Source organism: Neltuma alba, unplaced genomic scaffold, assembly GCF_004799145.2.
Source record: "Neltuma alba isolate B1F8T4 unplaced genomic scaffold, ASM479914v2 tig00012051_pilon, whole genome shotgun sequence".
In the NCBI taxonomy this organism is placed as follows: domain Eukaryota; kingdom Viridiplantae; phylum Streptophyta; class Magnoliopsida; order Fabales; family Fabaceae; genus Neltuma; species Neltuma alba.
This window is the reverse complement of record NW_021636615.1, coordinates 197,270-219,553: the sequence shown is the minus strand read 5'-3', so window position 1 is coordinate 219,553 and position 22,284 is coordinate 197,270. Positions and strand designations below refer to the sequence as shown.

At 32.0% G+C, this 22,284-nt stretch overlaps 1 protein-coding gene across 1 annotated transcript; it reads right to left on the bottom strand.

The window, feature by feature from the left end:
• Positions 1-337: 337 nt before the first annotated feature.
• Positions 338-18,040, bottom strand: LOC114721624 (probable LRR receptor-like serine/threonine-protein kinase At1g51820). Its single transcript, XM_028907485.1, has 9 exons — positions 17,887-18,040; positions 17,538-17,574; positions 2,966-3,083; positions 2,613-2,859; positions 2,336-2,387; positions 1,722-1,793; positions 1,569-1,625; positions 1,223-1,365; positions 338-720 (listed from the first exon to the last, which is right to left on the bottom strand). The coding sequence occupies exons 1-9, from the start codon at positions 18,038-18,040 to the stop codon at positions 338-340; spliced, it is 1,263 nt and encodes a 420-aa protein (XP_028763318.1).
• Positions 18,041-22,284: the final 4,244 nt, after the last annotated feature.

Below are 22,284 nucleotides of genomic sequence, written 5' to 3'. Positions count from 1 at the left end.
AATATTTTTTGGGAATTGAAGCATTTCGAGACAGAACAGGGCTTTATTTGACACAAAGAAAATACATTACAGATCTGTTGCATAGATTTGGTATGAATAATGCCTCTCCATGTAATACACCTATGGCTGCACATAAATCACTATCAATTCATTCAGGTGAACCTCTGTCCAATCCTTCAGTATATAGAAGTGCAGTTGGAGCTTTATAATATTTGTGCAACACACGGCCTGATATTAGTTTCAGTGTTGGGAAGTTGAGTCAATTTTTGTCTAAGCCCACAACAAAACATTGGAAAGCAATCAAGAGAGTATTAAGATATCTTTAGGGAACAATACATCACGGCATCCATTTAAAACCATCAACATTGCTGGATATTATAGCATATTCAGATGCCGATTGGGCCTCTTGTCCAGATGATAGGAGGTCAATTGGAGGGTATTGTGTTTTTATTGGAGACTCCTTAGTCACTTGGTCCTCCAAGAAACAAAAGGTAGTTGCAAGATCAAGTACAGAATCTGAATATAGGTCCCTTGCCAACATTGCTACAGAATTATGTTGGATTTCCTCTCTACTCTCTGAACTGAAACTGAAAATTAAGAGGATACCAACCATATGGTGCGATAATACAAGTGCAGCAGCACTAGCCTCGAATCCGGTACACCATGCAAGGACCAAACACATTGAAATTGATGCACATTTCATAAGAGACCAAGTCTTGTCTAAATCACTCAAAGTTCAATATGTTCCTACAGAGTATCAAGTGGCCGATTGCCTCACCAAGCCTCTTCATCACTCACGTTTTAGTTACTTGAGAGATAAATTGGGAGTAACAGTTGCACCAGTAGAGAAACCACAGCAACCTACTATTGCCTTGGAAAGGAAGAGGAAAAGAAAGGAGGTTCGAAGTGACAGAGGGAGTTAGATGTATTTTTTACTGTAGTAAATATTTTATGCCTTTTTGTAGTTCTAGAACAATCCATTGCTAGGACAGGTGTCATCTTATCATTGTACACTCTTGTATATATATAGAATACGATGGTCCAGAGAGACGTGAATCCTAGAGCCAACGTTTATTATTTTATTGCAAAGTTTGTCTCCACCTAAAGAGATTAGACTGTCTGAAGACAGGGACTCAGGGCATGTACAAATATTTAAAAATAAATAAAGAATCTGGGGATAAGGTTCTATTAATGAATTGGCAGCATGTGTAAGCACAAATACCTCTTTTGTGTCTAAGTCTCCAGATCACCAGAGCAACAATAACAATTAGGATGACCAAAGCTGCAACTGATGCAATAAGTGGAATTACAAAATTGTGTTTTTGGCAGGAATTCTTTTGGCAAAGACCTGGATTGTTGGACACACTGGCAAAATAGAGCAGGGGTTAGGCTTAACAGTATAAGGATATATAATACACATTATGTCATGTCATATTTGATTTATCATATTAAAGTAGATTGCTTCTATGCTTGCAATTTAGGGTTATTTTTGTCCCTTAATGCTTTAAAAGTTAAAACAATGGAGGAACTAGTTGAAATATAGAATTTAACATTGAAGAAAAGTAAACCTTAGCTGCAATTCAGCATTTTCCTTCAAAGCATTGGGAATTGAACCAGTAAGCTTCCTGCCAAATTACTGCAAGTGGAATTCTAAGGTACACGACTTCACAATAAACATGAACACGAAAGGCTATCAAATGTAATTTTAATTAAGATCTTACGTGAACTTCAAATTCAGAAGAGTTGAGAGAAACTCTGGTAGTTGTCCAGCCAATTCATTGTTCGACAAAACCCTGTGAACAAGACTAAGCGTTATTCATAAAATCTAACAATATGCTCAGTAGTAGTATTTGAAATTTAGAGCCTATCTTATGCGAAAACTTACAAGGACTCCAATTTTAATAATTTAGCAAAGGCTTTACTTATTTCACCTTTGAGGTTGCTTGAACTCAAGTTCCTACAATTTGTAATTTATCCACCATTGTAAGCAACGTAACTAAGAGAGAGAAACGAAAGGGAAACTAAGGGTTATGCGTTCAAGTACATACACACATACATGATTGAGATATATCATCAAATTAAGACATGCTGGCATTTCATGAATTAAAAAAAATCACCACACGGTAATGTTCATACCTTGAAATATTACGGCATTCTACTCTCATCCTTAACTATTGTATGCAAGATATTGTCCTTGAATGCATCAAATATAACATATCATAAATAAGAGTAGAACTATGGGGCTACTTACAATGAAGGGATCCTTATATTATCGTTGGCGGTGTAAATCAGGCCATCTCATGCTAATTTAGATGGAACACATGGGTCCCCTTGCCAACTGATTCTGGAGATCCCATAAGTATGCTTTATTTCCAACAAGGCATCAACTACAAAATTTCCAATCATAAATTCATTACACAGTATAGTTTTTTATTCTGTTTTGATTTAGTATGGTGATTATATGGATAAAGGAAAAACTGATACAACGATACCCAAAACAAATGAATGATAAGAAAAAGAAATACTATCTCCAGTATAAGATCTATTTTGTAGTGCAAATTATACTAGAAAATAAATCTTATATTGATGACTGAAGGTAGTAATAGAAATACCGTCTTGTGTTGCTGTAGGGGAATTGGGTTGTGAGATGGCTTCGTAAATTTCGTAGGCATTCAAGATTGGAGGAGCATCTGAATCAGCTGTTGCTATGATAGTGAAACTAACGTAACCTTTACTTATCTTGTTGGAACTTAAGGTGACAGGCTTCAAGTATTGAAGAGTAAGTACATGAGCGGGTGATGAATTGTCATCATCATCAAAAGTGACATTGATAATCCTCTTGCGGTCAGAAGGAAGCTTCTGAATTTCAGCGAAGGAACAGATAATATTGATGAGATATATCGTAACTCCAATTTGCAGTTAAGACATTGGAATTGTTTAGGGGTTGTGATGCAGTGCGTAATACTTCTAATGGCAGCTCATAGGTGGAGTTCTCTGTGTTTCCTTCTACACTTGATTTTACGACATCCCAAGCGTTACGATGACGTGTTTTCCACAAGCGGTCGAATGCGTCGTCCTTGTACCTGCGGTAAAGTGCGCATACCCACTTGTTTGAACAAAAACAAAAGCTCTTTGTACGCGGAAAAAGACTACTCTTATGTTCTTAACATACTTTTGTTCAATCAAATTGGGACAAAATGGATTTTAAAGTGAGAAAGCCATGCAAGTATCTATATGTAATTTTCCTTATGGTATTCAGACTTTTGTTCTCTTGATTAAATTCTTAATTTTTTTTCCTGTTAGCTGCACTGTTAGTCCATATAACTTTGGTCTGTTAACACTGTTATCATATTAATAGAGCACAAATAAATGATTTAATCAAGAAAGAAAAATGCATAGGCATAAAATTAAAAATTGAGAGGAAAATGTAGGTATCTACAAAGTGATTTTCCCTTTAAAGTATTAGTATTGATAACAAGAGTTTTTTATACAATAAATAATATGCATAGAAAATTCTGCATGTCTTAAGTTCAATATTGTAATTTAATTAAAGTTTAGCGTGATTAAAATTTAAAAGTATTTAAAAACATTGGGGATATATAGAACTTTTGATAAATGTATAATTGATTTTGAAATTGTTGGGTGACAAGTGTGTCCTACATTAAATAAAGATGGGCTAAAAGGTGAATAAGTGGTATGACCATAAATTTATTATTTTAAAGTTTTGAATTAAAAAGAAGCTGTTGTAAGGTCAATTGGATTCCTCTTTTTAGGATGCTTCCCAGTCCCAACAATTATACATTGTGTCCCTTTCAACATAAGAGAAGAAGCAGGAGGGAGAGACCTTAATGGAAGTGAGCGGAACGAGAGAAAGGGAGGGAATTTATGGAGGAGATAGTGCGAAGGGAGGGGAGACTAGGGGAGAGATTTTATTATTTTAAGAGCAATTTGAGAATTTAATAAAAACCTCAGCTCCAAAATTCTTCGAGGGAGAAAAAATATTAACGGGTTCAGCTTAAAAAAAAAAAAAAAGAGTAAGTGATATGTTAAATACGAAAGGAGAGTAAAAAATTGATTAAAAAATTTTTAACCTCACTTGTCTGATTTTTTTTAAATCCTACTTATTAAAATTTTCGTTCTCCTACCTTTCCATCCATTGCCCTTGATTGAATCAAACAATAGATGGGGTAGGAGGACAGGAGAATTGAAAATGGGTTAACTAAACCAATTAAAAAAGACTACAGCTATCAAATTTGTTTGAGGCAAACAAAGGGAGGGGAGCCTAGCTTCTCCCTCCTTTAAAAACCCCAGGTGCTTCTCGTCACTTTGATGAGCAACCAAACTTATCATATCTTGAAAGTCCAGATTTTATTTTGACAGTCCAAATTTGAATTTTTTTTATTTTTTATTTCTTTAAGATAATTACTTTAATGGGTATAAAGTCTAAATAAAAATAATTTTTTAGCTATAATTGTTTTAAAAAAATAACTTGTTCTATCTAAAAAATTAATTAAAAATTTTAAATCTAGACCATTCAAATTAAATCTGCGTAGTCCACATCTAATGAGCACCAAACTTGTTCGATATCAATGATATAAACACACATTTAAGGATAATAACTGAATTAAAATCTTTGATATTATGAAGAGTTAATAATATTTTTTTACTTTTCCATCATTCAGTCCACCTATATGTATATGTACGAATGTATATAAAAGATCAATTTTCAAGGTCATATAAAATAGTGGTATTTTATACTTTCAAATAATAATAGCTTTTGCTTTTTATTTACTGTACATCTTTTACTTCTCAAATATATATATTATTCACATAAAGTCTCACAAAATATTGAGAAAAGCTAGTTAATTATTGTAGCGTAACAAAAATGAAAGAGCACCTACCTAGTAAAAAGGATCCCAAGCGTAGAGCCACAATTGACTCGGGACCGTAGATACAAGGGAAGTGAAACTGCAGAATAGGGAGAGTTGTAAAGTGGCCTTAATTCCAGAGTGTTAATGAAAGGAGTACCTAGTCCAATATTCACCAGACACACTTGAAACAAGTGATCAGAAGGAAGCTGTTGGATTATGATTTCTTCGAATTGGAAATAAGTTGCATTAGGCAGCCGAATTGTTATCCAATAATTGGCCCCAAAGTAGAGATCGAAGACTGGAACTGTGTTTTTGTTGTCATAATTCCCATATGAAAATATTGCTCTGATCAGATACGTTTGATTTATCTTCTGTTCTGTTTGTTGTTTTGGTTTCATGACGTAACAGTTCCTTTTTCCCTCCGCAAAACTTCTTAACCGTCTTTAGTTGTCGGCGTAGGTGTGGAAATCTTCGAAGTTGGGTGATATTTCGTAGTTTTCTCCACTGCCAATGAAGTCTTCATCTGTCTGGTACCAGATTCCGGTTTGTCTGTCCAAGTAAACCCCCCTTCCCCCACAATCTATGCTTATGAAATCTGAACCAATATGTTAATTATTTTCCTTGTTTTAAATAAAAATTCCTCAATGTAGATTTAGGAGAAAAAGGAATAACAGAAAAGCATGAAGGTTAAGGCTATGTTTGGATTGCAGTTGGAGAAGCCAAAAGCACACGGGAAAGCGTGAAACTGAGGTTAGTGGCTTATTGCAGCTTAGAAGATTGTTTGGATGGGACTCCTTTTCTAACTGACTTATGGGAAAAAGTAACTTTTCTAACTGACTTATCCAACGTAATCTGAATCAACTTTTCTAACTGACTTATGGGAAAATTGTGTAAAGCTTACGATCTAATTAGTCATATGATTTCGTTTACTTTAATTAGAGACCAAATAAATTTTAATTTATATTCTTGTTTATCCATTATGTATATTTAATTAATTATCTACAATGTTTTCAAATTTTTCTCCATAACAAATATTTTTATTTTATAATCTCACAAATAAACTATTTATATTTTATCATAATAATTTTACGTATTTTTTAAACTATTATCACATTAAAAATATTAAATTTCAAACACTATTATTCAATAAAATCCATGCCCTTTTCAGTCATTTACAACTAAACTAACTTTTCTATTAATTATCCAAACAACTTTTAACTTTTTCAACTGACTTTTTATAAGCACCTATCCAAACATAAATCATATTACACTAACTGACTTTTACTCTAACTTCAGTTATAAAAGTCAGTTAGACTATAAGTCAGTTTTGTCCAACGCCAATACAAACATACCCTAAGTGGTTAATCTTTTACCTGCTGAATCATGGGCTGAGTGGCTAGCAATAATGATGAACGAAACAAGCACATACAGAACCAAAATCCACAGTGGTGTGTTCTTCATCATGTGTTCAAAAGGGATAGAGAAATGATGTGCTTTCAGAAGAGAAAAGGAGTAGTGAGCATAAATATTAGTATCCTACATAATCACATGACTTTTCTATGCCTGGTCTAAATATAAATAGAGAAAATTAGTTATTTGGTTATTATCAATAATGTTAATCTTTCATTTGGCTTTTTGTTTATTTTATTTTTGATTGCCCCCTTAATTTGGAAAAGCTCTTTTTTTCCCCCTCCTTAATCGTGATTGAGGAACAAATGGACACTAACCCCTCACTTGGAAGAAGAGAAAATGAAGAAGGAAAAAATTAAGAAAAAATGAGTAGGAATATTTTTTAAATGTAAACAACTCTTTCAATAAGAATTTAAATCTTAGTTCACTACGAATAATTGACACTTTTTGCTAAACCCAACTCAATTGATCATGAAAAAATTATTCTAAACTGCTCTAAACAACAAATAAGAATCAGCACTTATTGTGAAAAACCATCAACATTATAATTTGGCAATTCACAAGTTTTATTAGCTATTCATAACAAAACTTTTGCAATAAAGTTGCACTCTCTAATAAACATCTCTTATTATTATTATTATTATTATTATTCAATCACAAGATAAATTTAGAAATTAACAAGTCTAATTTAGTACTTCACAAGTCGCCCATTAGCTACTAATAACAAAATTTTTGTCATAAATTAAAATTGTGCTCTTCAATATATAAATCTTTATTGGTATTCAGTTACAATGACACAATCTTAAAAATTAACAAGTCTAATTTATTAATTTACAGGTTCCTATTAGCTATTCGATAGAAAACTTTTATCATAAAATTATTCCCGGTTGTCGGAGCTCTAGTTGCTAACAGTAGTGGCAGCAGGTCATTGGCAAAGGTGGCTTTAAAAAATAAGAGGGGCCTTTGGGGGGGAAAAAGTGCTTTGCCATTAACCCAATTTGGGATTTTTATACTGCAAGAGGCTTTATTTTGGACTTTCATAAAATTTATATATAAACAAATTATTCACTAATGTGGATGATTTATTCCTTCTTAAAGATAATTACCCCGTACTCCAAAGAATTTTGGGTGTGGCTTAACGTTTTGACACAGTAAATATTAAGAAGCACGGTAAATTTCTTGAATACGCAAGTGGCGCAACCTTATATAAATAGATGCTGGCAATAACAAAAACTTTATATAAATAGATTGCCCCTGTTTGAATTACAAAGAAAACGACAGCAAATTAAAACGAAATAATATAAATTTGGTATAATAATTACTCTCGCAACGTACGTAATATATGTTATTAATTAAAAACAAAAATAAAATGCTTTCCTTTTTGGTTTTCAAATTTGGATAGATGTGAAATTTTTTGAAAGACAAAACTCACGTCAACTTTAGGTGTAGTTAACTTTGGGTGAAGTTCCCTAATCACGTTTTTTTTTTGTTATTGTTGGTTGTTAATATATACACACACACACACTTATAAATTTACCTATGAATTTCTTGTAAATTTTTATATCAGTTCTTATGATATAAATTAAAATTTATAAATTTTCATATTGACACTTGTTATTGCGATATTGTTAGTTATTAGAATCTGTATGTGTAACACCCCGAAATTTTCATAAAGAGACTTTCCTTGAGGTTGAGTCAAAGTTAAGAGACTCCCTTACCAGAGAGTAATGGCAAGAGTTGAGAAAGCCAAATAGGGATATAAGTCTAAACTTTATCATAAAGGCAAAGTGGCGACCTAAGCTTTTGAACAGTTAAGGCGGCCTTAAGAGAGATAGGCAGTATCATGAGTTCTCTCCTTGTACCATCTAAAGTTATTAGAAGTGGTAGGACCCTATACTAAGGCAGGGCAAGTATAGTATGTGGCCTAAGCATAATGTTGATTCTAATGGTCACAAAGATGAATAAATAGCTCAAAGAGCTAGTCAGGCATGGTGGATGAATTGATATAAAGCCTGAATTGATATGAAGCCTGAGAAAGTTGAGAATAAGCTAATGAAGCCAAATGAGATGTGTAAACAGATAATTCTGGAGTTGCCAAAAGGGAGTTATCAAAAGGAATGAGTAAGGCCTATGAAAGCAATACTGGTGTCTAAGATCAGTTTTGGAGAATTATCAGTATGGTTGCCAGATTTCATAGAGATAAAGTTATTCTATAACTTCATTCTTTGGTCTTGAAAATTCCTAGAAAGGGATCACAGTTAGATCCAAGAAGTGGGCTTAGAGAGATCACAGTTAGATCTCAAGATCGCAGTTAGATCTTATGGTCATAGAAGACCCAAAGGAGAGTTATTAATGCCCAAAGTAAAGCAGTTTTCTCTGGGAAGACAATGACCTTAGATGAGTTTAGAATAAAGAATTTCTTGAGTCTGGTTAACCGTTACAGAGAGAGTATCCTTGATTTTTCTTCAGATAGCCAAGTTGTTAAATAGACCGAGCTCAATTCTAATTGGTCAACAAAGAAAAGTAAGAGTTAACAAAGTGTAGTGCTGCAAGTCCCAAGTAGAATGCATTTAGGCAAGCTAAGTTTGGGGTAAGAAAGTAAGAGGAACAGAAAAAGTCCCCAAATATTATATCAATGGATTGAGTACTAAGAGATAATGCCAAATACTCAGAATCATTGATGCAATTGATATGATTAATAGACCTTGGTTGATGATTAGGTACTCAGAATGGTGGATGCCATTAACAAGTCTTAGTTGATGTCAGATATTCAGTATTGTTGATGCGATCTACCATGACATGAGTTAGAGCACTGAGAAAATTTCATAGTTAGCAAAGAAGGTAGTCAACGTTGAAGGTGGGAGACCATGTTTCCTCAATGTATCCCCAACTACATACATAAGTTGATCTATAAAGATCAGAAGAGTTATATTGATAAAAGAAGAAGACCGTTGGAATTCGAGATGGAAGATTATGTTTCCTTGAAAATAGTACCGGCTATGGGCATAGGAAAATCAAAGAAAATGAGGAAATTAAATTCGAGTTACATAGGACTATTTGAAATTCTTTCAAAAGTAGGCCCAATGGTGTATCAGATAGCTATACCTCCATAGTTGAGTAAGTTATATAATGCTATTTCACGTGTCACAACTGAAAAAGTATTAACCAGACTAAGAGCATGTCATTGAATATGAAGAAGTTGATCTACAAGATGAACTGACCTATGACATGTGACCCGAACGAATCATTGATAGACATGAAAGAAGAATGAGAAATAAAAGTATTCCGTTTGTGGAAGTGGAAGTGGTCTGGAAAGGATTGTAACCACAAGAAGCTACATGGGAGGTAGAAGAAGAAATGCAAAAGTCATATCCAGACTTTATGCCACAAGGTAATTATCTAAATTTCGAGGACGAAATTTTATTTACGGGGGGAGATTTGTAACACCCCGAATTTTATGATTTAAGATGAGTAGAAAAGAGAAAAATTTATTAAAATTATTTATTTGCCAAATAAAGGGGGAAAATTATGGAATAATGATTTTTAGGGTTTAGAGACATTTTGGAAAAGGTATTTCCCAAAAATGGCTTAAATTATTTTAATAGATAATTTTAAGAGAAAAATGGTTTATTTTCTCTGAAAATTATGGAAAAATACTTAGAGGTTTCTAATTAACTAGAAAATTTTAGGGAAATTATCTTATGATGTAGAGAATTTATTTGAGGCATAAAATCCTTAAAATGGGTTAAGGATTAATTTCTGGATTTAAGGGCTATTTTCTTCCACAATTCAAGAAAAATAGGTAGGAGATTATTTTTGACCCGAACTTTTTATGGACATTATTTCATGGGTCAAAGAAGCTAATGGACAAGGAAAATCCATATAAAACATGGTGGAATAATTTCTGTGTTTATTCTCTAAGTTCAGAAAAACATAGAAAGGATGAAAGTGAAAACAAAAGTTTGTTGAAGGGTGTAATGGTCATTTCTGCTCTCCCCATTTCATTAACCTGGCGGCAGCTTCTTCCTTTCTTCATTTTGTATCGAAAATCAGAGGAAAGGAGAGAGTGACCGAGAGTGAGAGTAGAGAGAACCAGAGATCGACGAAGCTTGAGGAAGAAGCGGAGGTAGCGAAGCTTACATGCAAACCGATTAATTGATCAAGGTGAGTCTCCCAATCACTCTTCCATTGTTGTTTTCTGCATTTGGTGGCTGAATACGAAGTTGATGATAGGTTTGAGCTCGGGTTCAGAGAGAGAAAGTGGAGAGTTGGGGTATCAAGTTGCAGAAATTGTATACTAGGACTAGAATGGAGTATGTAGTTGTGATTTTAAGGTCTTCATGTCCCTCTCTACGGCTCTGTCATGTGACTCCGAAACTGCCGCTGAGTTTTTGAAGTTATGGATGTCGGGTTCTAAAGTTCTAGGAAGAAAGAGATTTGATGTTGATATATATACACGTATGTAAATGAGGCTGTTTTAGTTTGCATGTGTGTCTTTTTGGTCTTCATGTGCTGAATTCTACTGTATGTTGATCTTTGCTTCGGGTTTTTGGCTATCTGAATCTAGGTTGTCAAAGAATTTTAAGGATAGGAAGGAAAATGGTTGGAAGTTGTTAGAAGCTCGAATATAGTTGCCATGGGATTGCATGTCATGATTTCTGCACGTTAAATATTAAGTTCCTCTGTTTTTCAAGGCTGAAACAGGGGTAATAAAAGCATTGGAAATGGCTTGGTATTTCATTGGTGTTGGTGTCGGGCTCTATGGAATTTGAAGAGCAAAAGGTGTGGTGTTAATAGATGAATGGCCATCAGGTTATATATTTATAATTTGCAAATTTTAATAGTTTATTTATGGCTCTTTGAAGCGAGAATTTTGGGGGTTATATAAGTGAATATATATGAATTTTATTGTTGTGTGCTGACCGTGGAAGTTGAGGATGGAGAATGTTGAATTTGAAATTGTTTTTCACGAGGAGGTTAGGCTGGGGGGTTTAATGGAAGGAGTGATTAAAACATAATTGATATGTTTATATGTTTGTTACGCGTGTTTGTGTGTTGATTGGAGATACATAGAAATCTGGAATTTCGGAAGGGATGCTGTTCGGATCTTGTGAGAATGAGGAAGTGTTGAAACGCTAAGTTATATGTGTGATGCTTGAATATGGGGTTCTGGAGGAATTAAATGGAAAATTTCAATATACATATAAATATATATATATGTATATATGAGATCGTGTGTGAAATGGGTTTGCGAAGTGATGATTTTTGAACCTAAGCTCTGTTTTAATTAAGTAGCATGGAGCTCCCTGTTTTGGTTGTATAGTGTTGGGTTTATAATAACAGAAGTGAGGGAAGTTTAGATATTATGCGCAAGAGCTTCAGATGGTGCTGTGTGTCCGTGTGCACACATATAACTATGCTTGCTATTCGAATTGAGATTTGTTGATGTTGGGGGTGTGAGTCTCGAATCTGGAATCTTAAAGATGGAACATAGTTATTGAAAGCTGAGTAAGTTAGGAATGAATAAATTTTATGAAAAGTATTTCCCTATGAGCTTAAGACATGGAAAACGAAGGGAATATAGGATTAAGGTGCTGTAATGGTGCTTTCCAAGGTTGGAAGTGATTTTCAGATTTAAGTGATGAAAAGATTAAAGAAGAATGGAGGTATGGGTTCATAGAAGTGACATGTAAAAAAATGGAAGAAAAGTGAGTTAATTAGATAAGGAGTTATTGTTTGGTTTTGAATAAATATGAGCAAATGAAATGTTTAGAAGCTTATGGGAGAGAGAAAATGAGAAATCAAGAGAGGATGACAAGCTTGAATTATTGATGTCACATTGGTTTTGGTGTTCGAATTATAAAGAGATTAAGAATGGAATTAGAAGGAGAATAAAGGGATTAAAAATATGGTTTATAATCAGTTATGGTTTTAAGTTATTTAAATAGAGATTTCATATTGTTGATTTGAGGTTGTTACATTGAAAGGTGTACGTAAAAGATTTATCTTGAGGTTCAATTGATGAATTTAAATGAATTTAATAGAGCATTACGTAAAAGAACTTGAGGTGAATAAGGATAAGTATATATGTGTGTATCTTTACTTTTTCCATGTTACCATCCACTTAATTGTGGAACTGAATTTGGAATTGGGGACACGGAGTTACCCTTAAATGCAATAATTAAAGATAATATATTTGACCAAGATGACCAGTTACTAAGTAAAGTAACTGTATGGGTTGAGACAAGGAGGGAAGCCTTCCCAAGAGAATAGTTGAATAAGAAAAATTGTCCAGATGATCAACTGCTACGTAAGGGTAGAGATTAAAGAAGATTTGGGATTTAAAGAGTTATTTAATTTATGAGATACAGTTGGATCAAGTACTGATCTACCCTTACTAATATGATAGGTTTTTATATCTGCTCAAGCCCACCAAGAAGCAGAAAGAAAGGAGAACGGTAAGGTTTGATTTGGAGGGATGCGGACCATGTAGTAGTTCTTTCCTACCTTACACTTATGTATGATTGCTGCATGTCTGTTTGTGCCATATTATTTTTCTAAAGCATGAGAACATGTAATCCTTAATTCCTTGCATGGATTTTTAGCCGTGACCACGTGCAGCTGATAAACATGGGGCAATGATTGCCAATTATATGCGCGGCAGTGATTGCCAATTATATGCGCGGCAGTGATTGCCAATTATTTGCACGGCAGTGATTGCCAATTATATGCGCGGCAGTGATTGCCAATTATATGCGCGGCAGTGATTGCCAATTATTAGCGCATTATTTATTCAGCTTATCTAATAGACATGGGGCAGTGATTGCCAGGTATTCGCGCATTATTTATTCAGCTTTTCTATCTGTCATTGCACATAAATGCTTATTTGCATTAGCTTGCAAGGTTATGTTCCACTTTGGCTTGTTTTGCATGCTTTATGTGATCTGCACATTTGTTTGATGGAAATTACTACTACGGGGATTCTTCGGAATCTCACCCCCCAATTTATGATGAACAGTGAAAGCTAGTAGCCTGAAGGACAAGGAGGTTATTTAAGAAGAAGATGGGCTGGTTGAAGAGCAGAGATACCTGTTATAATTCTGTAAATTGTATAGTAAAATATTCGGGCAAGTAACTTTACTTGCTTTATGGAAATATTATTTTGTATCCTTTAGAAGAAAGAGGTGAGCATTGCCAGGTGCACTTATATGCTGTCAACCAAGAGCGTTGCTTTATTTCTAATATAATATTATAAGATTGTATAGTATGAAATTATTTTAGATGATAATAGATTAAGTTGAAAGCAGGGTTGAAATTGGATCACTCATCAGTTATCTGAAGCTTTGAAATATTTGATCAACGGATTCTAATGTTAAAGAAAAAAAAAATCCTTGTCTTTTCCCAGGATGGAAACCTGGCGTTAGTGATTCACAGACGTTAAAATGATCCTATTAGTATATAAAAGTGAGGTGTTGCAGTATGTGTATTTGTAAATTCATCTATTAACTGATGTAGATCTAAGGCTTTTGTTTTTTTCAAATCATTCAAGTAACGAAGTTTATTCACCCTCTTTTTATTTCATCTTTTAGCTGTATGCGGGAGACCTAAGTCAATTTGTTTTATCTCCAATATAATTCCGGTATTAAGCATTTTGACCAAATTTTGAAATATTGATTATGAAATGTATAAATTTGACGACTTTCATAATTACTAATCCGAGTGTAATAGTCCTAATTGCTAGTTAGTCCGTCGAGATCGACCAACAAGATTAAACTCGCAGACGTAAAGTAATTAACCACAGTCAAAAAAGTTATGCCTGAATGACACGTGCAGGTAACGGGTCATTCGAGGAATTGTTGAGTTTTGAATTTGACGGTGACATTGATTTTATCCCTAAAATCAAGGGGAGAGTACATTAAGATTTCATCCAAGAAAAATAAATAAATAACTCATCAAAATAAATAAATAAATTATTTTTGAAATCATAAAATTAATATGAAATTTTAAAAGAATTTATTGTAAGAGATTCTATTTATTTAATTAATAAACCAGTCTTATTGTTTTAAGTATAATCTTTTTTTTAGTACCATGCGTTAACAATTCAAAAGGTAATAGTTAACAACTCAATATGTAATAATTAATAATTATCATCGCAAATATTAATAATATATTTTCTCAACACATGTTCTCAGTGCATCACAAGGATTTCAAGTTAAATATGCTTATATGTCATGCGCTGAGAAAATATATTGTTAATACTTGCCACAATAACTGTTAATTGTTGCAGCTTAAATTGTTAATGACTGCTCTTTCAGTTGTTAATCTATAGTTGAGAAAGAAAATAAAAATAGTTTAGTAATTGAATAAGTAGAATGTCTTATTAATGAGGTTTCTGGGACTTCAAATTAATTTAATAATTTTAAGGGATTTTCTTATATTTATTTTTTAAGGTAAAACCTTAATACATTTTCCCTTTTTTTTGGGGGGGGTGGGGTTTTGGTAGAACATATCGATGTTGATTTTACTTGTTGATCAATGCAAAGTAAAGAAAACTCAATTTCCAATTGTTTATTGTCAATGAATTACATCAACATCTTTTCCATTTTACAATATTCCCGGAATATTGGATTACCAAAATATGAGCTGAACGAATCAATTAATAATAATTTCGAATTATTTCATTTAATTAATGTATACATAGCATTTTAATCATATGCTTGTCCAAACTAAGTTACAGAGGTACTGTACTAACTCCTATCCTAAATATAGGAGTTAGACATGAAATTCACTTTAATCTTAAATATAATACTTCAATCCACTTGGACTTTCAAGTTTATAATCTTTGTTCAAAATATGCATATTAATTACACATTTATTATATATAATTAACTTAATTAATTTTTTTAATATCTAAAAATTAGTTATTTAAATCTTATATTAAGTACCGCATATAGTGGTGTAGTACTAATTGTTTATAAAGAAAATAAGTTATACAAAAAGGGAAACAAAACGTAGGTGAGTTTTAGGACTTCGTTATCAAATTGTTTAATAAACAAGTCAGTAAATGAAACAAAATGTACTTTATAGCAAGAAAAAAATATATGCAATTGTTATGAATATAATAATATCTTTGTGGATATCCATATATCTCCCACTATCTCCTATATCCCCTATAGTCTCTAATATCTTCCATTATCTCTATATCCCTCAATTATCTCATATTATCATGTAATCTATAAATTCTATCGAAGGTGTAAAGCTGTACCTATAAATAGAGGCAATGTATAATGTATTGAGCACTCTTGAATGGAATGAGAAATACTCTCTCTTGTTGATCCTCTCTTCTTTTGTATGATTCTTCTTTATCTCTTCTTTATTTATAATACGTTATCAGCACAAAGCTCTAATCAAGGTACGTATGATATACTTTTCTACCCCATCATAATTTTAGAGCAACATCTTTATTATTTTTCTAGAGTATCATTTGCTCTGTTCAAATAAAAATACCTCGAGCATCATATATATGGTGTTTCAGAGTATCCATATTCCTATTCAATTTATCTAGGATAATCAAAGCCATTATATGGAATCAAAAGGATTATCTACCGTTGTTTTAAACATCGGGTTCCATGGCTATGGTTGGAGATTTTTCCCCCCCTCTATTTCTTATTGACCTGACGTCACTATTTCGATAGAACTCGAATTTCCAATAGATACTAGCAGTATCTGTAAAGATTTACCATCTAAAGTTAAATGGCCAGAAGCCATATAATTCGAAGTTTTCATCTCATTGTAATTAAATAGCCAGAAGCCATATAACTCAGAATTTCCATTCTTTTCAAATTAAATGGCTAAAAGCCATATGATTTTGATTTCCTATATTATAGCCAAAAGCTATATAACTTTGAGTTTTTATCTTATGGCTAGAAGCCATATATACACATATATATGGGGTTAATTCTCTATTTTTTTTAAATAACTTGAAGCCTTATATATTTGATATTTTATCTTATTAAATAACTCAAAGTATTTAGGTATAAATTTTCCATCTTATGGCTAGAAGCCATATATATTTGATTACTGTTACCTTATTAAATGGCTAGAAGCCATGTAATTTGAATTTTCTATTTTATGGCCAGAAGCCATATATATATATATATATAATTTTGTTTTATCTTATTAAATGGCTAGTTGCCATATAAATTTGATTTTCTATCTTACAGCCAAAAGCCATAGATATTTGAATTTTTTTTAATCTCATTAAAAGGCTAGAAGCCATATAATTTGTATTTTCTATTTTATGGCTAGAAGCCATATATATTTAATTTTTCTTTATTTATATATATCATGTTGAATTTTCTATTTTATAGCCAGAAGGCATTTATATATATTTAAATTTTCTTTTATCTTATCAAATGGTTCACATTCATATAATTTTGATTTTCTATCTTATGACTAGAAGTTATAAATATTTAATTTGGTTATTTTATTAATTGGCTTGAAGCTATATAACATCAAAGTTTTATCTTATGGTCAGAAACCATATATCTTTAATTTTTTTTATTTTGAAATTAAATAGCTAGATGCCATGTATCTTTATTTTCTTTATTAAATAGCATGAAGCCATATAGTTTTGATTATGAGAAGGATCATTATATGGTTTGTTTATAAAAGAAAAATTATGACAATTAGAATTATAAATAATGTGTAATATCCCACATAAAACTATGCCATACTTAAATATACAAGTAGCACATGCGTATGTTTACTAAGGTACATAAAAGAAGAATCCTAACTTTCTTTTCAGTTCACTGAATAACCATGATATATAAAAAGAAATACCCTACCCAAGCACATATCATGGTTATAAAAAGAAAATATCATACCTACTTCCTTGCCTTAACCATGTTAGGGGGGGAAAAAAAAGCTCAACCCCTAACATGGTTATTTAGATCCCCAACATACCTGGTTAACATAGACATTATATAAAATAAATCACAAGAAAAGCATCACTAAATGACCCACTTATTCAGATGCAATTGCCGCAATGTTCAGCTGTGGGTCAAAGGCCCTTAGAGCAATCAATAAAAATATCCATAGCTAAAGAAGCAAAACAGTCTAGTAGTAATAACAAGTCCAAACTAAGCCACTAACAGTCTAAAGAACATCATGGCTCCTAGGTGGCAATTAAACGTAAACCAAACATAAATTCTAGAATCGAAGCGCAGTCACTAGTGTAAGTGACCTCACGCTTACAGTGCCTTCCCCGCTGCATCTCCCCTACTGCTCTCACCTGAAATTGATGAAGTAATGGAATGAGACCACAGTCTCAGTAATATAAATCCTACCCACCTTACCTACTAGTACCCTTACAAGATGCCAGGTATGACTAACAGTTCAAAATCAATAGTTACTAACAGCATATGGATAGCGAGTAGATAAGCATATCATTTAAGATCACATTATATCATCATATTCAAATTAAATAAAATACATCATAATTGTGACATTATCATAATATATTAACTTTCCAGTTCCACCTTATAACCTCTGTATAACTGCCGACTGAACCCATGGGCTAATTGCTACCCACATCATAACTGACTCTCGCAAGCTTTCCACAAGTGTGATACAGACCGGCCAAAGTTGATAGAGCACACAGGGGCCATGGGTTCCTCCAAAAAGGGGTTACTGCCCACAGGATACCTCTGAAGTGTCGCAAGGCAAGGGTTACTGCCCTGGTAGTATGGGCAAGCCATAGAACGCCATATAGCGGCCTACCACTTGGTCACAATGTCACACCATATCCCATCAATCCTCCACCATATTTATTTTCCACAGTTATATTTTATAATCATAAAATATCACAACAATGGCATATAGTATAGTAGTTCATAGGATCATATCTCAAGGATCACAATATGTAGCATTACGACATATAACCTAGCATGCATCAACAACAACCAAGAAAACTAATTATGAAATAGTAAGACTCAACTATGGGTCATTTGCAAAAAAAGAAAATCATCTCACAAGGCTGGTTTTTGGCTCCAGAAGAATTTTTCATGATTCCTAGCAAATCGTTTCTCAAAACGATAAAGACATGTCTCCAAAGATTCCATATTTCCTAAAGGACTCATAGGAGTCACTAGCAAGTAAAGTAGGTAGAAATCTACATTACATGTTATCCTCTAGCCACAAGTAGTTAAATAGAAATTTCAACAACGGAGAGGCTACAAAAATCACATACATACGATAATATTAATATCTATAGCTCAGAACTATTAAAAGTCTATCCTAGACCTATACCAAAGTTTCTCCAAAGTTATCCCAATGTCTTATAACTTATCCCTGGAAATATAAATCTTCTTTTAAATTCATATTGCTTCCTAATTTAATTAGTTCACTATAATAGTAAATTATATGACGGTTTTGAATTCTTTTAGAACTTTCCAAACCTTCAGATTTTTGCTTATAAACTAGATTGATGTTGTATATTGATAATGATTATTTTCATAACTAAATAGGTATAGATTTTGAAATATATTTAGTAAAACCTGTGGATAATTTATACCTATTTAATTATCTATTATAGATTTTCTTCTTTTAAATCAATTATAGGACAAGAGATGATCTTGTATATAATCTACTCAAATCTTTTATTATTATTATATATATTTTTCCTACAGGAGATATAAAATTATTGAGAGATGAAAATATCATGTATATGTACATATATGTATTGGAGAAAGAAATAATGACTAGCCGAAAAGGAGTAAGTTATCTCTAATCCAAAATCATTAGTTATGTGTTTTATTCTATTTGTTCATATTCTGAGTTTGAAACGTAAAATGGGCAAGGTAACTAAATTATTCTAAACATTCATATATATATATATAAATAAATAGATACATAGCCCCGAAAACTCTACCGAACTCCATCCTTTTGATCATAGCTCATGCCATGAGTGTTTTACTTCATTCATGTAATACTAAATTATCTGCGCGCACACACACACACATATGGCTACAACTTGATGAATGGACGGGTATATAGTGATCGACACACACCTGAACACATATTGAAGGTGGGAAGATTGTAGAAAAGAAAGAGAGGGAGCGGTGGGGATATGCGCTCACATGTGTGTGTGTATATATAAGGAGTGTGTGAGAGAGGAAATAATATATGTTTATATACCTTTGAGAGAAGACAATGCCTGTCATTTGTCGATTGCAGAAAGAACAAGGAAGGTCGGTCAAGATTGCTGTGAAAAAAAAAGAGGAATAGAACAAGAGACAAGCAGACTGATGGTTTGGCTCAAAAGGATGGAATACATAAGAGAAGAAATACAAAAGAAAGGGAAGGACAAAGGAGAAGGTACCTACAGAGCGATCAAGTTGCGGCAGCCACCAATGAGATAGAAACTAGGTTCTTGGGTATTTGTAGAATTTATAAAATTTAAACTCTATCCCCTTATCTGATCTTAACTTATTATTCTTATTATTATCAAAATCCTATCAGATATAGTACATTTAAAATTTAAATCATTCTTTCCTAAATATATATATTTTTAAATATTTGATCCCCTTTTTATTTATGTTTAAATATTTATACATAGCTCTCTTTAATTATTTCAGACTCTTATTTTCTATTTAATCTTTACATATAAATATATTGTTTCCCTTCTCTTTTATTTTATAATAATTTTTATATATAACACTACCCGTACTAAGTCCCCAAACAAATAAAAAATAAATTAAAAAAATGGGATGTTACATAATGTAACCCAAAAAACTAATGACTATATAGTGAAGGATGTATGGTAAAAGAGTTTATCTTTTCTCTTTATTTCATGTTACATTTAATTAATTTCAAATTCAAGTTTTATTTTTATCTTATTCTCATATATTTTTGACATTCAATTTGATATTTATTAATATTATAATTTTTTTATTACTAAATGGCCAGCAGCTATTACACTCATGTTATTGAATGACATGAAAATAATAACTTATGGTGTTTTTAAAGCCCTAAAGGCTTATGGTTTAAATATGAAGTGACACAAATGATCTTTAAAAATATATATAATTTCCAATATAGAGTCTTGAAGACTAATGACTTATAAATAGCCTTGAAGGCTTATGATTCAAATCTTCCTAACTATATAGTTTGATTTTAGTCCTTATAGATTTTTTTTGTTGAATTTATAAATTTATGGATAAGTTTTGAAGCATTACATAATATATACAAAGAAATAAATTATTTGAATAACGAAATATCAAGAAAATATATATATTGTTAAAAAAAATACTTCATATTTTGAAAAAAAAAAGGTATAACAAAAAGTGAAGTATATCATATAGTGAAATAATAATATATTTTAGTTCCTGAAGAACTATATATAGCATTTTTTTTTTAAAGAACTATATGTAATCAAAAAATTGATATAGTTCTAGAAGGACTAATAACAAAAGATTGATATAGTTCCAGAAAAACTAATGGCAAAATGTTGATATAGTTCCTGAAGAACTAGTAACAAAATCGATATAGTTCTTGAATAACTAATGTAGTTCCCCCCATTATTTTTGTGGGCAAAAAAGAAATTGATAATGAAAAATTATGACCCACAAACATTTATATTAGAATATTTGCTTATCAAAGGGTCTTAAGGTGATAGCTCAATTGGATTGAAATCTATTATGATATATGAATCAGGAAGCATTTGGATTTCCAAGTTAAAGATATGTTATTAGCTTACTATATATTATTCACTGTATTTGAAATACAGAAATAAGAAAAATATATTTATATGACTCACACTTGAGGGGGAGATTGTTGAAATACAAGTGTGAATCATGTTGAATGGAATTTGTTATTATTAATATTAATGCCATTCCTTATATCTCATATTCTTTTTGAAAAAGGCTCTAGAAGAGTCAGTGGCGCTCAACATTCCATGAGTGTACAAGTTTTTACCATTAGGTAAAAGATGAAAAATAACGCTCTAGAAGAGCTATATCGTGATTCATTATCCTGAAGATAAAATCTATAATTGATAGCATATTCCTTATGAAATATTAAGGTGAAAAATGAATAATATGACATGGTAACAAGAAGTTTACTAATAATTGAGAATAATTTTATAATAAACCAGAAGTTTATACATTTATAGTTTGACATGACCGGTCAGATCATCCCGGATCATAATGATGCAAAATATCATGAAAAATGTGCATTGTCATTTATTAAAGAACCAGAAGATTCTTTAAAAATGATATATAATTCAAGAATTTTTATGTGTTGTTTGTTCTCAAAGAGAACATCACTAGCTATGCTCAGAATCGGATCCGTACAAATCTATAATGTATCAACTTTATATATAGGCCCATTTAGACACCATGTGGACTAAAGTAATATTCTGTAAGTGAAAGATGCATCTATAAAATGGTCGCTGGTGTTTATGATCAACTTGCAACTTGAAGTTTGCAAATATGTTCAGATAATTACATTGAGTATATAAGTTCTTTACTATGAAATCAATATGATTCTCATTGAGATTGCTAGTGATTGTTCCTCATGTTGCTGATGATTATATGCTTAGTAAAAGCCTCCATGAGTAGCTAGATCAGAGTTTATGAAAACAGAATTCTCATTTGAGTGTTGGGATGATTGATTTTATATATGTTTGCACATAAATGCATCAAGCCAACAATGTATTGTGAATTCTCCTATTATAATTGGCTTTTGGTTAGCAGCCAGACATTTTTCATCTTAAAATGTGTGATACCTATTATTCCACCGCAATAACGCACATAGATGGATATTAAAAGTAAGTTGGGATCACTGTTGGATAAAATCTCCTTATTCTTGTTTGTCTCTAAATGAAACAAAATAATGTTTCTAAAAGAGATTTATGGATTTAGGAGATCTACATTATATGTTCCCAATATGAGGGGGAGAAAATGTGTAGCTGGAAAAAAGAATATATAGAATGCATTTTTAC

What these genes read in the sequence shown, in the direction of transcription:
- LOC114721624 (XM_028907485.1), bottom strand. Translation starts at nt 18,040, where the DNA reads ATGGCTTGCCCATACTACCAGGGCAGTAACCCTTGCCTTGCGACACTT. An exon ending in GGGATCTCCAGAATCAGTTG is followed by an intron (nt 1,794 to 2,335) that starts GCAAGGGGACCC and finishes TCTTGTTCACAG; the next exon opens with GGTTTTGTCGAACAATGAAT. An exon ending in AATGCTGAATTGCAGCTAAG is followed by an intron (nt 1,366 to 1,568) that starts GTTTACTTTTCT and finishes CTATTTTGCCAG; the next exon opens with TGTGTCCAACAATCCAGGTC.